The sequence below is a fragment of the Mirounga leonina genome, unplaced genomic scaffold (assembly GCF_011800145.1).
Source record: "Mirounga leonina isolate KUSES-001 unplaced genomic scaffold, KU_Mleo_1.0 Mir_175, whole genome shotgun sequence".
NCBI classification, from domain to species: Eukaryota; Metazoa; Chordata; class Mammalia; order Carnivora; family Phocidae; genus Mirounga; species Mirounga leonina.
In genome coordinates, this window is record NW_023270453.1 from 14,859,578 (window position 1) to 14,877,499 (window position 17,922).

Here is a 17,922-nt window from a genome sequence, read left to right on the forward strand (position 1 = left end):
GGTTTCTTGGGTGTTCGGGATGATTTGATAGTTACTCTAGCTGTGTTTGAAGGACAAGGCGAGTGCAGGGTCCCCCTACTCCTCTGCCATCTTAACTCCCCTCCTGGCTTCTCAGGAGCCAAACTGCACCAGACTTATCTTGCCCGCACGGGGCCCTGGGGTGTGAACAAATGCTTGTCCACCTGTAACTGGTACGTAGGGACCACTGTGAAGCATCGAGTGTCCTGCTCGGTCCCACTGGGCTCATTTCGCATGTGGGGCCGTCGAGCGCCAGGGCCGGGTATCTTGCCCGTGGGAATACAGCAGCGTGGGTGTGCATGGGGGCCACGCTCCGCCACACATCACGTGCTCCATGGAAGCCTAGCAGCTGTGTGCTTGGGCATTTGTCTTGGCTCCTTCCGACCGTAGATAAAGGTTCCCTTTCTGCAGGTGGTTCTGTATGGAATAATGGGGGTTTCGTTGTGGGATGGTCGAGACTTCGGGTAATGAGTCTCGATCAGGATCTTAATTGAAAACTGGATCCTTAGGAGTGGTTTCGATTAGTTGAGTATACATTTAATTTATAAAATACAGCAGTCGTTACTGGACATTGGTAACTCTCTAATGGGTGCTCTGCGTGTTAATAGAGACTTCTATCAAGGTGCTGGCAGGGTTGGTTTCTCCTGAGGCCTCTCTTTGGGCTGCAGATGGCCGTCCCTTCTGTCCTCACACGGCTGTCCCCCTGTGCTCGCCTTCCTGCTGTCTGTCCCTCTTCCTGTAAGCAGGCTGGTCCTATAGGATGAAGGCCCTATGCTTTGGACTTCATTTACTCTTAATCACCTCCTTAAAGACCCCATCTGCAAATACAGTGCCATGCGGGGTGAGCGCTTTAACATTTGAATTTTGAAGACATGTAGTTCTGTCCCTGACACCTTCTAACCATGAGGGCACGGGAGAAATGTTCCCAACAAAAGAACGATCTTTCTCTCTTCTCTTTTCTTTTCTTCCCTCTTCCCCGGTCTTCCTCTGGTCTCTCTACTCTCTCAGTGTCGATGTACTTCGTGTGTGTGACCTTTGGAAGATGTTCTTGATCCTCTCTCTCCTTGCAGCCTATTACTATGGAAAGAGAAAGAAGATCGTGAAGCCCCCGATCGGGGAAGCCAGCACTGAGAGCGGACACCCGAAGCCAGCCAGACGTAGGAAACGGCGCAAGTCCATCTTTGTGCAGAAGAAGCGGAGGTCTTCCGCTGTGGACTTGGCTGCAGGCTCGGGGGAGGTATGTCCTGCTCAGAGCACCTTCCTGCATGCGTCCGGGACGCGCGGCTGCTCTCGGCCAAGGCCGCAGCCGACGTGTGATGCTGAGTGCTTGGAAACTCCAGGCACTAGGAGCCCTGCAGATTCAGCCCGCCTGGCCATGCGAGCTGGGAGAGGGCGGCAACGGGGACCGTGGTGGGGACCGCAGGATGGGCCTTGGGCCACCCCCGCCCCCGGCGGTTTGCACAGGGCCAGCTGGATTCAGTGCCTTCCCTTCTCCCCAGGAGAGCGAGGAAGAGGATGCGGATGCCGATGCCATGGACGAGGACACTGGGAGTGAGGAAACCAGCTCCGAGCTCCGCGATGACCAGACAGACACCTCTTCGGCTGAGGTCCCCTCCGCGCGGCCCCGGAGGGCCGTCACCCTGAGGAGCAGCTCTGAGCCCGAGCGCCGGCCACCCGTGGAGAGGCCGCGGCGGGGCCGGAGGGCGCAGGCCACCTCGTGTGCCAAGGGGGCAGAGCAGGGCGTGGCCACTGGCCAGGACCCAGCAGGGGTAAGGCCCACGGGGGCCCCCAGCTGGGCTTTGTGGGGCCAGGGCTGTGGGCAGGGTGTTGAAGAAGGAAGCCAGTACGGTGCAGGGCCTTGACTTGGGGCTCTGCGTTTAAAATGGCAGAGTAATGGCAGCTCCAGCCTGGTGCCGAGTCTGGGGAGAAGGCCCGGTGGTTTCCCATCTCAGATGGAGTCCAAGGGGCGTGAGAGCTTTTCTGTGGAAGGTTTTCCAGCCGCAGAGGATTCTTGTCAGGAGAACAGACAGAATAGGTCCTCGGGGTGCCATTGGACACAAGGCTTCCCCTTCACGGGAGACGGCTGAGTCAGCGTACCAGATCTCCCCCAAACCCCCAGGCCGTAAGTGGTCAGCCGGGAGGTCATGGGCACCGTCATCACCAGGGTAGAGGGGGAAGAACTGGCTGCCTCCTGTGCATTCACACGCCCCGTACCCTCTCTCCGCAGTCAAAGGTGCATCCTCACTAAGCAGGCCCAGGATTTCCTGAACTGGGTTTTCAGCAACTGCTCTCACGGCGCCTTTTTTTCAGCGTCTAACGGCACACAAGCCGTTGGAGGCAAAATCATAACCCAGCTGAGCTGCTAAGAAAGTCCCTCGAGCCCCAAGTCTCGGTGGCTTGTCCAGGTGCCCAGGGAGAGGCCAGAGGGAGGAGGAAAGTCTGGCTCAGGTCTGCGGGGTTTACCGAGTGTCCCGCCGACCCTGCAGGGATCGAATGACCTCCTGCCTCCCTTCTCCTGTCAGGACCCGAAGCAGGAGGAGGAGGAGAGGCTTGTTCTGGAGAGCAACCCGTTGGAGTGGACGGTGACCGACGTGGTGAGGTTCATCAAGCTGACGGACTGTGCCCCCCTGGCCAAGATATTTCAGGAACAGGTGCGCTGGTCCTTCTGCTGTGTTTGTTGTATTTTCCTTTGATTTTCTGGTTTAGCTGCTTTCTGTGACACGGCTCTGGTAGGGGAATGGGGTACTCCCTCATGACTGCGGGGGGCTGGGGGACGGAAGCCTGACTCACACGTGGTCCCTGCTGACACCTCTGTGGGGGGCTCTTTGCTGTCCAGCAGAGACGCAAGTCCCAGCCCGGTCTCCCTTGTCGGGGGCTGGGAGCCTGGGGCCCTCTGGCCTTTGTCGCCATCTGGGGAGGGGGGTTTCTGTCTCCCTAGACTACCCTTTTCCCGGTCCTTCCGCTAGGAAGAGCAGGCTTCCCTTGGGTCTCTTTTCACCCATGCCCGGGGCAGTATTGGGTGGCCAGCTTCTGTAGCAGTAAGTCTTGGACGTAGGAGGCATGCAGATACCCAAGCATTCAGCACCGTGCCCTCTTGGGCTCCCAGGTCCCTGCTGGTCTGCCTTCTCTTCTCCCCGCCTTATGTTTGTTTGATTCATTAGTTCTATACAGCAGGAGAAACAGGGAAGGGATGTGTCCCCATCTTCCCAGAGGCGGAAGCCCTCCGTCTGCTGTGTTTCTCTCAATGGCCCTCTCCTCACTGCTTTCGTATTTCGCTCTTTCCTTTGTAACAACGTTAAAAACCTGTGGTATGTTCGGTTCCATGCTAGTGATGGGTAAATGCAAAACAATCAACATAATCTATACTTAAAGGAATTTTGATTCTGTAGATGAGACGATGAGAATTAGCTAAAGCGTAAGACATGCTTTGAGCCCTAAGAAAGGAGGAATTTTTTTACGTTGCCCCTTAAATTAATATGGAAAGAAATCGCCTGTCTGGACCCAAGCCACCTTGAAGGCTGCTCCCCGGCCTCCCATGGAAGGTCCAGGTGAAGCCTGTGACCTGTTCTCCCGCGTTCGTGTGAAGGGTTGCTATTTCTCACACTGTCTCACAGCGTGAATGTGTCTTTCAGGACCTCGTACTTAAGAAAGGTACTGTTTACCATGTGATCAGTTAAAGATGTGTCTATCTGGTCTTTTTTTAGATTCTACCAACCGATACTCTAGAGAGAGGGTAATAACTCAGGCATTCAATCAGGAAGGGAAGAAGAAAGGCCTCTGATACCCCTGCACCCAGTGAGTCCCCCAGATCTTCTTCCAGGCCCACGTGTGAAAAGCAAATTAATGTGGTTCCCAGCTCATCCCAGGAGGGAGTGGCTCTTAGCATTCAGAGGTCCCATCTGGTCGGCCCCCAGAGCCTCCAGGAGACCCCAACTCTGTGTACGTGAAGGGGGAATGGCGGCTACAGGGGTTTGCTGTTACCAGCACCCCCTCTCTGAGTGACACACAAAAGCAAATAGGAAAAAGCTGCATCAGACGTAAAGAACTTAGTAATGAGCCTGTCTCTTCATTTAAAACACACGGACAGGGAGAGAATTGTAAGAACCGTGAAGGCTTGTGTGGTTTGGGACATCTCCATCTTGAAAACACAAATAAAGCAGATTGAACTCCTGCTAGAAGCATTGTCTAGTGTAGCATTTTCCGAAGCGGGCATTTATCAGTAGTGGCCCTGAGAAGACGCTGAGTGCCGATGACCCAGAGCTCAACACGTGGGTCTGTGTGGTCGTGTGTTCATTCCGAGCGCACCGACGAAACGTCTGCTCATGGGCCTTAACTATATTTAGAAGGCAGATGTGGTAGGCAGCGTTCTAGGTTAGTCTCAAGTTGTGTTTTTGTTTTGTTTCGTTTTTAGACTCAAAGGCGCACTTTTGGCTGGAAATGGTTTTTAGCTGGGCTGTGGCCGAATAGGGCACAGCGCTCTCCCGCCCCGACTCCGGGTCAGCGGTACAGAGAGAGGTGAACAGCCCCGCGTGCGATTGCTTTCACAGGCTTCTGATGTGAGGCAAGAACGTGAAAACTAAGCTGACCTGGGCAAAAGGCTAAAATGCTACACATGCTGAGTTGTTCTTATTTGCACTTCTAAGCCCAGCTTCTTAGGGTGTGTCATGAAGTTCTGAGCCTTCCCAAGCCAGGGTGTCTAAGACACGAAGCGTGCCTGGCACGTTCCCACTTCCAGAATCAGACGGCAGGCAGGGCCCTGCCTCTCCCACTGGTTAAAAACTTGGTCCTACTGCGTACCTACTTATTTCTCTTAAGAGACAGAAAAATAGGTAGACTGTAATTGATCATAGTTGTATTCCTATTTCATTTCCAATTTCACGGGAGGCGTTGCCCTAGCCGCAATAAGAGGCTGTTGCCTGCTTTGCTGTCTGAAGCGCTTGGCGTTTGAGTCCTTTTCTGTTCAATCAGCGCCCGTAATTGCTAATTTTTGCTAATTTGTTCAGTCATCTTTGAGCCCAAGTGCCCCACGGTCCTGATTTGGGGAGGCTTCCGGTGGGTCCGTCTACCCACAGCCTGAGCTTTTCGATGACCTGCAGTGGGGGGGGGGTGCGGGGGGGCAGCTCTGTTCACAAGTGTGCGAGAAACTCCGGTACGTGGAACAGTAATAGCTCTGTGCACACCTCATGGAGGTGTAAATTCAGGGCTGTCACAATCACCAGCAGCATTTACAGAAAGTATAAACTTCCCATTACCGGAAGGTATGCCTTTAATTCTGAAATGTTAGGCAACAGCTTAAAGCATCTATACTCTGTAATTTTCTACTGAGAACGTGTACATTATACAGTAAAACTCCACACATCCTCTAACTAAGAAAAACATGAAACTCTTAAATACAATTTGGCCTTAAATAGAATGTGGCCCTTGGTCCTTGCGGTGCCGTGCCTGTTAGTATGGGGCCCGGTTTTGCTGCCCCCTCGCTGCTGGCTGAGCCCAGAGAAAGGCCTTTCTGTCTCCCTGCACACTGGAGTCTGTGTAGACAGACTCATTCTCCCGGGTGTTTCTCCCCAGCTCCGCTAGTCTGCACCACACCAGGGCTCCATGCGGCCCCAGAGACCATGAGACCATGTGTATCAGCCCGTAGTTGGACAGGTTCAAGGACATGGACACGTCCATCCCTTCCAGCTTGCCCGCACTTGAAGGTCGCCCCACGGAGCACGGAGTCTCCTCCCCTCAACCGTGGCCTCACAACCCAGCCGTCTTTACCGTTGGGCGCTGCCCCCTCGCTGCTGGCTGAGCAGAGGGACGGAGGGTCTGGGAAACGCTCTCCCGTTGGGGGGAGGGGGGTGGGGGCTGTGATCAGATAAAGGTCCCGAGGCCATTTAGAGGTCCTGACCATCATCCTTGTTTGGTTTCATCTGCCCCGAGCTCTCCGTGCAGCTTTCCCTCCGCCACTCAGGGCCCGGGAGGCTGCCTGCCAGGGCCGGAAACTGCTGTGTCGCCCCCGGTTCTGAATGCTTCCAGGCGCCTCGGAACAGCGGGCTTATAAACAGTGGGCAACAGCTGTAGGAACGGGCGGTGGCCTAGTCCAAGCAGGGGAGGTTGGGGAAGAGATCGCATGGCAGCAGGCAGACCGGCTTCTCGGGAAGGGGACGGGAGTGGCCGCAGGCTCCGGGGTGTGTGCGGCTAAGCGAGAGCACCTGCCGTGGCCTGTGCAGAGTGGTGAGCGCCATGGTTTGGGCCGCGCGGTTGCAGGGATGCCCATGGGAGCAGGGCTGTGGGAGGCACAGCGGGTGGTAAAGGTTAGTAGAGTTTGCCACTGGTCAAAAGTGCGTATTTTCCCCAAAGCTGTCCCAGGAAAGAGACCCAAGTTCTCTGTCCAATTTTGTAAAATAATTTGTGGCATCGCTCAGGATGAACACTCGGGCTATACCGGAAAGAGTCCGGGGCCCTTCAAGCTCTGTAAACCCCACATTCATTCCTGGGCCTGTCACAGATTCTGCACTCCGTTGGCAGAGGCCCCTCGAGGTTTAGGAATAAACAAAGCGAGGGGCTATCTTGAGGTTTCTATCTGGGGATTGGAGACCGGAGTTCTCCCTCACCACTAGATGTGAGTTTTTATTTTGAGGGTAGTTGTAGCTGAATAGAGTCGATGCTCCTCTTCCGTACTTCTTCCCATGTGAGGTCTCCATGAAAGAGTGGGGAGTCTTTGGGAGCTGGGGACAGGCTGGTGGAGGCACTTCCAGAAACCCTCAGAGTGTGCGCCCCAGCTCACATCTCCCTGGATGGGAGCCTGATGGCCCCATCGGTAGCATCTGTGCTATAGACTGAAGCTGCTGTCCCCCACGGTCATGGGGTCATGGGGCAGGAGCGTGGAGCCCCCGTGAATGGATCGGTGCCCTTGTAGGAGAGCCCACAGACAGCTCCCTGGCCCCCTCCCCTGTGTGAGGACGCAGTGAAGCAGGGCCTCTCCAGTCACCTCCATCTGCCGGCAACTTGATCTTGGACTTCCCAGCCTCCAGAGCCGTGAGATCCAAGTGCCTGTTGTTTACCAGGCCCCCAGCCCGCCGTGTCTGTTACTGCGGCCTGGGGGACTCAGATGGCCCAAGAGTCCCCTCTTCTTTCTCTTCCCCTTCTGTCCACTTGCCTGATTCTCTCGCTTTGCCTTCACACATCTGTTGACTTTTAGGTTCACCCAGACCAGGTTTTCCCATTTAGTCATTCAACAAACGTTTAATGAGCCCCTATTCTGTGTCTGGCAGGTATTTTTCTAGATGCTGAGGATAGCGCGGGGGAAACAAGCTAGAAAAAAGTCCCTTGCCCTTATTGCTATGCCTTCTCAAAAGTGAGTTAAAACGTGAGGCCGTCCCTGACCCCACCCTCCCCCACCCCCCAGCCTGTTGTGTGCTCGGGCTCGCATCCAGCTCTGTCTGCTAAGCTGTGCAGATTTGGGCCACCTGCATACGTGTGTCTGCTCCCCAGCCGGAAAACATAGGAGCCACGTCTCACTCGTCTTGTATCTCCAGTAGCTACTTTGGGGTCCGACATACGAATAATTTAACAAATATTTTGCAAATAAATGAAAAACAGCTTTAAAGACTTGGCACCTCCTCAGAAACTAAGATTTGATTTACCAAGGGAATCCCCTTCTCCTCCTTCCTGGGCTGTGAGGTGTGGGAAAAATGGAGAAACCTAAAAGCATTTCAGAAAGAACAAGTGAGAGATACCAGCTTGCATCTGAGACGTAGATGCACTAATATGTTTTTATGGAGAAATGGTTTGTGCATCCCGAAGAGTGCCCATGAGACCTGTGCATACATGGCATACTGATAAGGTGAACACCTGTGAAAGCCACCGTCCAAGGAAGAATCTAGAACATTGCAACACGGCCGTATCTACTGTCCTATCACACTCCGCTTCATTTCTACCAGCTGTAAATACTGTTCTGAAATTTGTATTGTTGTGTTCTTGTTTGATTTACTCTCACCTACTTTTTCGAGGTGATGCCAAAGGGTTTCCCAAAGTAGTTTCCCAGCATACATTTCTTCTCGTGCTCTAGGGCTTCCCGTTACCATATACTTCTCTGCCAACACCTAGCGTTGTGTGACTTCTCCACTTCTGTGGACATGAAATTGTATCGTGGGCCTCATTTGCACTTCCCTGATAAGGTCGACATCTTTTCCTAAATTGTTCATCATTTTTGTTTCATTTGTGAAATATCTACTTGTGCCTTTTGCCTAATATTTTTTTTATATAAGTCTTTTCGTTGTTGATCTGTGTAGGGCCTTCTGTATTCCGGGTATCACTGCCATCCTTTGTCCATTCTACATGGAGCATTCAGTTTGTGGTTGGGCTAGCCGCTCCGTGGCACCCAGTACTGGATCCCAGGGGTAGCACCCTAGTTCTGGGTGACCTTATCTCTTAACAGGCTCAGCTTTGCCACCCCCTAATAAATGTTCTCCCCTTCAGTCCCTCATGGCTTCCCCACCCTGCCTCCTAATTCATTCCAATACGTTGTGGCCAATATCAGCTTGCAGATGATCACATGCTATAATGTGACTTCTCTGCCTAACGACCTTTAGCAACTTTCTGGTCACACACCCCAGAAGCTCGTTTCCTAACTGCTGTCTCGGCCCGTCTCTGCTTTCCCTTCAGTGTCTCTGCACTCTCCTCGAATACATGCTCTCATGAACTGCTTGTCTTCCGTGGGTCCATCCTTCCCTCAGTGATTCCTCTCTGTCCTTAGGTCTGAGCTGGGGCATCACCTGATCTCTGAGGTGTTCCTTGACTCCTGTAAGACTGGCTGTGTTCCCGTCCCTTTGAGCCGGTAGCTCTGTGTCCACACTTTACTCTCTGTACTGTGTTGGTCTGTTCCTCATAATGGCCTACCTTGACGTTCATCCTCTCCTGGGAGGGAGTCTGTTTTGTTCAGTGCAGTAGCCACGGAGGCCAGCAGAGCACCTGCCTCTCAGTAGGCGCTCAATAAACGCTTGCTTGTTGAGTAAAGAAATGAGTGACATCCTCCACTTAAATGTGGTGCATGCATATGGCGGCCACCTTCACTGAAATGGTCCGTAGAGCGTTACAGAAGCATTTTAGGGGGCTGGCTTTCAAGTGTAATTGAATCTGTATGTCTAAGGATCGCCATCATGACCTAGTATGGATGTTTAGAGCTGCAGTTTTCCCTCCAAAGTTTAATATCAGAAAAGCATGGTTCTAGGGGCACCTGGGTGGTTCAGTCAGTTAAGCATCTGCCTTCAGCTCAGGTCATGATCTCAGGGTCCTGGGATCAAGCCCCACGTCGGGCTCCCTGCTCAGCAGGGAGGCTGCTTGTCTCCCTCCTCTCTGCCCCCTCCCCCCAGCCTCTCTCTCTCTTTCTCTCTAAAATAAATAAATGATTCTTAAAAAAAAAAAAAGAAAGAAAGCCGTGGTTCTAGTTCCAATATGGTCTTCAACTAAATGATCTTAGCTAGATCAACTAGCTTTTCTGGCATTAATTTCCATCCAAAAAAAAGTGTCCTATATCCTAAAATAAGTTTCTCTTCTGCTCTTCATTGAACATAATGGTTAAGCCACCTGCACATGGTTTTATAACATCATCCTATTTCCTACTTACAACATATTTTTCTCAGGCCCGTGATACTCACAAGACTTTGTATCCCTAGACCTTTCCCCCTCTGTCAAGTTTGATATGATGTAGGTGGATTTGCCTCTGAAAGCGGGAGTCGGGCTCCCAGGTCCCAGGTCAGGGGGTACCATTATTTGGTTCATGACCTTGAGCAGAACCTGTTTCTCAGCACTTCCAGTTTGCCCTTTACTACAGCTAGCCTTAGAGGTGGCATCTGAAGAGCAAGTAAAGTAACGTGCAAAAGCACGATAGAAAAAGTAAAAAAAAAAAAAAAAAAAGAAAGAAACAGCATCAAAAATTCATTGACAGCTTCGTTAGTTTATCTGCTACTTTCGGCGTGTATTCAAGACTGATCGGTTTACTTTGGGGTTTGATAAGGTCCAGTTTGAGTCTTGGTCCTCAACCAGTATCGAGAGATCAGGGACTTGAGTCTGGCATTCATGATCTTCCACTTGATCTCTGTGATATATATCACCTCCTAAAACACTGGATTTCAGTAATTCATGCCACTGGCATATAGATTCTATCTAATGGATTGTTTCCAAATGTGTATATGCCTATAGTTTTTACCTTGGGCCTGGACTTGGGCACACCACAGCCTCGCTCACGTAATTGAGACAATTAATTGCGCCCGCATTGATGCCTCTAAGGTTGATGCTTAATTTTTATTGCTGCTGTACGTATTAGGGATTATGAGCACATCGAGGTGCCTTTTGAAACTGATCATACACTACATTATTCTTATTCCTACCAGTAGTCCTCCCAAGGCTAACCTTTATGCCCATTCTGGGTTGTTTTTTGTTTTGTGTGCTTTTGGAATTTTTAAGACCGCTAAATAAACCATTATCTGAAGAAAATAAGCTTCCTACATGTGACTCAGGATGCATGATGTCGGAGGTGCCCGTGTGCGGCGGTAGGACTAGTAAGTCTCCGTGGCTTACGGCAGGCTCACCGCTTCTCCAAATGGCAGAAATTCTAGTTTGCTGGGTGTGGTTTGTGCTCTCCTTCTACCACTAGTCTTTATTGTTACCTTCTCTTACTTCCTATGGAATGTGAAGACTGTCTTGGTGGATAGGAGGGAGGGATTGCACTTATAACCAATCACACAATATCTACATAAATAAACCCAGTTTATTATAGGAAGCAAGCTGGTGAAGAGGCAGAGATGTCCAGTGCAGGGGGATCTTAAAGCTTTGGGGTGGGCCTTGTCCCTGCCTTCTGCAGTGAATGCAGCTTAACAGTCTGATGACTCTGTCATCGCCTGGGCCCGGTGCACGGCTTCAGAGAGCTCACGAGGACAAGACCGGGATGCAGACCATGCACACCTCATTCTGGGTGGTGCATGTGTGCAAATGGAGATGCGTGCCTTTGTGTGCGTCTGAATACCCGAGTTGTCCTCAGTAGCCAACTGCTCTGGGTAGTGGTACAGCTCTCCAGCATCTTGTCACCCGTTTCAATGGTGAAATGTCAGACCTTGGCAAGGAAGAGAGAGAGCTGCTTCTTTTAGTAGAGCGCTCTTTCCTAGTGCTCATGTGGAGTCACAGCAGAACACGAGAGGGACTGGGGCGGGGGCCGGGGGGCGAGGGGGGCTCTCCCTGCCAGGGGCCGGAAGCTTGGGGAAGAGGAGGTCCTGCAGCAGCTCACCTGTTCCACCCCCTCGACCCCACCGGCCTAGGCGTGTGAATTTCACAGTAGCCAGAATTTTCGGAGCAGACTGGTTTTATTAACCAGAAAGATGAGAGAGTTCTCAGGCCAGGTTGGTATGTCTGCCAACGCTCTCCTGAACCGAAGGCCCCTGGCCCCCAGGATGAAGCCTGCCGTGACAGATGCCATCCCTTGTGCCCGGTGCCTCGGCTCTAACGTGGCTTTGTCTCCTGGCAGGACATTGATGGGCAGGCACTGCTGTTGCTGACTCTCCCCACGGTGCAGGAGTGCATGGAGCTGAAGCTGGGGCCCGCCATCAAGCTGTGCCATCAGATCGAGCGAGTTAAAGTGGCTTTCTACGCCCAGTACGCCAACTGACGCTGCCCTCTCGGGAGTTGACCCAGAGTCGTGTGATGCGGCGTCGTGGGAAGGTTTGGGGACCGACGCTTTATTTCTTGGATGATAAGAGCTGGTACATACACTCTGTAGCAGTGAAAAGCAAGAAGCACGGAGGACCTCCTTCACCCTCCAGCCTGCGTGATAGTACCCCGTTTTCAAGCACACCCAGGGCCACAGCGAGGCTCCTGGAGTGGTGGACGCTGCGGGAAATGGGAGAGCGTCTCTGTACATCCACGTCTCGCCTTTCTCCCTCTGGAAACCAGGCAGGTGAAGGGCTTTCCTCAGCCACGGTCCACTTTGCTTTGATGTCTTTTCTGAATGTGCCCAGGGAGGACACAGGCTGGTGGTTTTGCTCTGGTCATTCCAGACGCTTCTTTCGTGACGACGCCTATGGGGCCGTGGCTGCGTGGCTCAGTTGGATCTTGGTGGCAACTTAGTTCTCAGACACACTTGTTGCAGGATGCGGTTACAAAAGGATGGGCTAGACTTGCATCACCTGTCACAGGTGCCTTTTAGGAGGTGGGGGGCGTGAAGGCAGGCGGCATATTGCAAGGAGACCGTTCTTCCCAAGCGACGGACATCCAGAGCCTGTGGAGCATTCCGTTTGCAGTCTTTTATAGAACTTCACATATTGCTCACTTTCTCATTTAATTGTGACCAGATCAGGGAGTGATTCCTTTAGTCTGTTGGGAAATGCTGAGCTGTGTATTGAAGGAAAAGCTTAATGTCAGAGACGAGTGGGAAGAGGCTTCAGGAAGCTTTTAATAAACCAGCTGTGTCCTCATAGAAGGATCCCGCAGTGAGTCTGTCAGTGAGACTGGCTTTGAGTGCCACTTGGATCAACCTGGCCCTGGGACGTCCGACGGGAAGCAGGGCAGCCACCTGGCTCGGCCCTGCTCTTCTGCTGGTCCGGCTGACGGCCCCCTGTGATCCTGGATGACCACATCACTCTGGAGCCTCTCGTCCGCCTCCTGCTAAGGGAAGGGTCTCAATCCGCCAACGTTGAGACACCGTAGGTGAGAAAGAATCACATCAGCAGTGTTTACTGTTTCCGGCAGCCCACTCTGGCTTGGAGTGTGCCGAAGACATTTCTTGGGCAGTTTTCATTAAATCCATGAAGTCACCTGTAGAGAGATCTGGGACTCTTGAGCATTGGCTGGGTTTTTTTTTGTATCAAGCACTTCATCTGCGTATGCCTGTGAGGGACCCAGTGTGCTCACTCCAACCCGAATGGATGGCCCTCCTCCGTTGGGAGGCGTCCAAATGCCTTTCGACACGTGTGCAAGGAAACCAGACCTTGAGAGAGTCTGGACGTGGACACGGAGGGGAGCACGGCCTTCTGCTGCTCTTGTGCCATAATTACCTTGATCTTTTCTCCTTGATCAGTATCCACTGCTGGCGGGACATCATGGGGTGGGCTGCTGAGCTGTCCTGTTTCTGCATACATTGTAAAGCACGATTGATTATCTGCCAGATTTTGCCAAGTTTGATGACCAACGCTAACCTTCATTCACAGTTTGTCCCTGTTAACAGATGCAAATGGAAAACCGATTTTGCCAGGTGAGTTTTTCCTTTCCACCCTAGCTGACTTCTCCCACCAAGTTTGAAACGTTTGGCAAGTGGGTTTGCCTGGGGACCTGTTCTGGAAGGACCAGCGTCCCACACCGGAAGTGCCCGTGGTGACTCGTGCTTGGCTCGCAGTCGGGGCTTCTGTGTCCCACGCTGAGGGGTCCGCCGCCTCCCGGGTTCCCACTCCTGCCTGCCTTCTCAGCCACATGCTTCTAGCCTTACACACTCAGCCTTGTGGAGTCGATTGGAAAGGGTATCCATTTCAAGATCTTTGGCATTTTCCCTGCGCTGACTCACTCGCGATCCTTCGCTGTGGCCTTTTCAAGCTGAGCTATTCCTGTCGCATCTGAAACCGGAGCGAGGGGGTGTGATGGCTGCAACGTAATGTTGTACTTTCAGAACGGATGTCCCCTCCTCGTGCCCTTTCAAGGAAAGGCGCGGGGGAGGAGGTGCTACATGGGATGAGGCAGATCTTGCAGGCGTCCCTGGAGCTGGAAGGCCTCCCCTTGGCAGCCCGGGCAAGACACGGCCACCGTTGCTGGGGAAGCTTCCTGCTTCCGTGTGCCCGACACCTCCTTGTCCTCAGTCCCTCTCTGTGCGGCGATCTGTCACTTCACCCACGTCCACGTAATGGTGCGTGGTCAGCAAGACGTGGCCGGGGCCAGAGGCAGAAGGCCCGGCTCCGGGGTAACCATCACGAAGGTCCTGTATGTGTCCCCTCCTGGCCCTCCCAAGAGCCAAGAAACCTTTTAGGGCCAAGAAGATGCTTTTGCTGTGAGTGTCGCCACCGTCCTCCTGAACTTGGATTCTTTGGGGGATTCCCACTGGTGGGTGTACTTCCTGTGGGTAGCAAGTTGGCAACGGAATGGTGAGGTGGTGTTCGTTCCTCTGTAGGATTCACCTCACGTCAGCTTCTGTCTTATCAGTAGGGCCAGTTTCCAAGGCACATTTTACCGTGTTGTTACTGTGTCTCTTAAGGCAGGAAATGCTGATTTTACACCTCTACCCACCCACCCCCCCCAGGACCACCACAGCCCCAGCCAAACGCTTCTTGGTTGAAATGCCAGCAAGTGACGCCTCTCCCCCACTTCTCTGTCCCCAGACGCTTCAGTCTCTGCTCTGTCTCTATGATAATACTTCGGGACCAAAGTCCTGTCCTCTGTGTAGCCGGGTCCTGCGTACACCATGCCGCTCTTTACCTCCTGTAGCTGGTCGAGAAGCGTGTCTTCCTCTCCTGCCCGAGCGGACACTTGGCGTTCTGTACAGTGTGTATAACTTGAGAAGCAGAAATGCTGCCTCGTCTTTAAGGCTGACAGTCACGACGCAATCCCCTCCGGAAACTAAGGGAGCTGGTTCGGCCCCTGCCTTCTTGACTGCGTCTGTATTGTGTTGGGAAACTATCCTACCCACAACAATATAAACCTAAAAAGAGCAGGGTACGGCTGGCATTGCAAACGAACTTCTTTGCTTTTCCAAAAAAAAAAAAAAGAAAAAAAAAAAATGGAAACCAGTTTCCTTCAAGTTGCGTCATCCAGAGAACTCATCCATCGCTTTTAAAATTAGGTTCATTTGATCAAAGTTTGACTCACACACAGTGTTTGGGCTGTGCAGCGATTAGGTTGCTTTACCTTATTTGATCATATTTGAAAGCGTATTTCCTGTGTTTGCTTTGATTGGTTCCTCGGTACATTAAAATGACTCAAACCTTTGACCCTGCCCCCTCTGACCCTTGCTATAATCTCTGGAAAGTTGATTTGGATCAGTCTTTGAAGCTTGGTCTGAGTGTCCTGACTCGTCTCTTAGAATGCTGAGTGTTGTATCAAGCAAGTTCTGAGATTTGCCTTTTATCTTAGACCAGACACCTCTCTAGGAGCTGTTCTCCCTTCGTTTTGCAAGCACTAGGGGTTTTTGTAACTTCTTACGTAGAACACCCATTTATGTTTATTTCTGTATATAGAACTATAAAAACTGTATCGTTGAAATCTTTGTTGTGGTTTGAGCACCATTGTTGCTTTTTGGTTAAGGTGGTGAATCTAGGATCCAAGTATTCGATTCTGTCTTTAGAAAGCTGTGATCACGTGTGCAATTATTTCTGAAGGAAAAGATAGTAAGTTTAGGTCTCTGTAGTTTTTAAGGAAGCAATCGTTGAAGAGATAGACATACTGCCCGTTGTGTTCTGGTGCAATAACAAATAGCAAGGAGAAGCTCTGTCTTCAACTATTACAATGTAATGATTCTCTTACTCGTTTCCTGTTCTTTTCTGTTCAAGAGTTTTCTGGAAATGGCTTTCGTCCCTTTAACTTGGTTGAATATTTCAGTTGGTTCTCATAGCTTTCATCACTAGAGTTGGTTTACAAGTATCCCAAAACACGAATGCGATAAAATCAAATTGTGCTAGTTTTGACCCCCTGAATTTACCTAAAATTTGTAATTGCTGACACATGGTGCTGCTTTGGGTTTTGGTTAAAAGCATCTCTAGTTCAGGTGGTAAGAACTAACCCAAACAATTTCCTCAGCGGTGGTCTTTCCATCTTCCTGGTTGGTTTTAAATGCTGAGGATTCCGTACCAGCGAACATGTCAATCTTGTCATGCAGCGAAGCCAGAGTGGTGCTCCCATGGGCCTGGCGGATACCCTGAAGAAAAAGTAAAGTTCTGGGACCAGGGTTTGCTGAAAATCAGCTTATGATGGGAAATTGGAGATAATTTTTTTTTTAATGACAGAAGAAAGAAATCATCTCATTTGTTGTTCACGATGGGAGCTAGCATGATATCCAGAAGCATAAACTGTCCCTAGTCGTGAATGTCAGAAGCCCTTTTACTGTTTTGCATTCCAGTTTGAGTAGTTTGTATTGAGATCTGATTCATATCTTGTGTACATTTCGGTGTGTAAAAGGAAAAATTCGTGTTCTTACTTTTGGAATTTGCAGGACAAAGGGCATGTTGTTGGTTTGCTGGAAGATTGTATTCTGTATATATGTTTTCATGTAAATAAATGAAAATCTATATCAGAGTTATATTTTAATTTTTATTCTAAATGAAAAGAAACCCTTTTTACTTGAAAAAATTGTAAGCCACATTGTTAATAAAGTAAAAATGAGTTCTATGGTGGTGTGTGTGTCTTTCTATGTAAGGTCACTAAATACTATCTTTAGGGTTTGCGTTTTGTTATGTTTGTCTTTTCCTGCTACGCACTAAAACGTGTGTTTGTAGGGTTTTAATAACCATGGTTCTGAAAGTCCCGTGCGATCTTTCAGGGTTACCCGGTAGCTTTGGCACTTTTTATTCAAGGCACTTGAGTTTATTCTTTTTATTGAAACATTACAGTGTATCCTACACAATCGCCTCTAGGCTTTCCCATGGTCAGTGATTGGGTTCTTCTGTGATTGCCTGCTGCCTCAGGACGAAGACAACTTTAAGTCCCCCCGTCACTCCACACTCAGCGTTGCTGAGGGGCGGAGCCAAGGCCAAGGGAACGAGCATTCAGGGGCAGATGGTGGAGGAACATCCCTTTCTTCCGACCCTGGCCCACCTTAATCATCCAACTTCTCTTAAAGTAGATTATGTTTGCCCCTACTGAGAAGCAGGTTCTGTATATAGACATATTTGTTGTGTTCTGTTTTGAATTATGAAAGAAAGCTTTTTCCATCAGTCCATCTTTACTACCAAAAACAAAGCCTATGACGGTAGACAAAAGTGGGAAGCACATCGTTCATTTTCCCCAAATATACTAGAAACAAAAGTCAAAGGTTATAGGGCTGAGTAAATAAGATTATTATATTTCTATTTGTGCTTGAAGATCCTTGATGACAAAGAAATGGAGACTGGATATATAATAAGATAAAGTGGAAGCTGAACACTTTTCCGGACCTTTCAATTGAATGAATTAAAGCCAAAAAAAAGACACAATCCCTTCCATCTCTCTCCGTCTTGCCACCAAGACCCTATTTTTAATGCTTCTGCTCTCTGGTGAGACTGTTGTCAATTTTCAGGTCACTAGAAACCCATTCCCCTTTGTTCTGGCATCTGGTGCTGCTACTCTCTTTATTTCAAGGCCGTGGGACAGTGCCACGCTTCCTGGAGGTTCAAGGACCACATAAGAAATGCTGTTTACACGGACATAACCTTGAGTGGCTCCCGTGTGAAGACCGGACGTTTCATCAGCGAGGTGAAAATACTACGTCAGGGTACTAGCTGGGCCACAGTGGTTTTCTAGGGAAGAACTTTCTCAGGAGGCTTTGTGATGTCAGCCCACACTGGAGTAGCTCCTCTGTGCTGTTGAGGCTCCTGTTTGGAGGACTCACGCGGACGAAAGCTCTCCTTGCGCTTTTCTGAAGTCCCATCAGCGCTCGATTCGCATGCCCGCCATGCCTTCCCACCCAACCTCACGGTTCGTGTTCTAATAGTCGTTGCCATCTTTTGCTTCTAAGTTGTTGGAATGGCAGACGTGCAACAATTAGGTGTGCATTATGGAGAGAGAGTGAGACCGGGGTGGAGACGGACGGCATCGGCTTGGAGAAGGACTTTCGTACTTTTCAAACGGTCCTGGGTTGAAACACTGGTTGTACTGCTTGCCATGTATGTAACACAAAACCTCAAAGGTAGGTGGTAATACATCCATACCCGCTTGACAGGAGGATTAAAGATACTGTGTGGCACTAAGCCAAGA

At 50.6% G+C, this 17,922-nt stretch overlaps 1 protein-coding gene across 7 annotated transcripts in view; it reads left to right on the forward strand.

Moving 5' to 3' along the window:
* Window positions 1-14,756, forward strand: part of SFMBT2 (Scm like with four mbt domains 2) — a 228,824-nt gene extending 214,068 nt beyond the window's left edge. For 6 of the 7 annotated variants that reach the window (XM_035021691.1, XM_035021695.1, XM_035021693.1 and 3 more), the window contains 4 exons: window positions 1,089-1,255; window positions 1,518-1,787; window positions 2,541-2,669; window positions 11,525-14,756. In XM_035021691.1, the coding sequence (XP_034877582.1) occupies window positions 1,089-1,255; window positions 1,518-1,787; window positions 2,541-2,669; window positions 11,525-11,665 (707 nt within the window). In that variant the 3' untranslated portion in view covers window positions 11,666-14,756. The remainder of the gene's footprint in view (window positions 1-1,088; window positions 1,256-1,517; window positions 1,788-2,540; window positions 2,670-11,524) is intronic. The other variant, XR_004682235.1, reaches the window with a different exon arrangement.
* The last annotated feature ends 3,166 nt before the right edge of the window (window positions 14,757-17,922 follow it).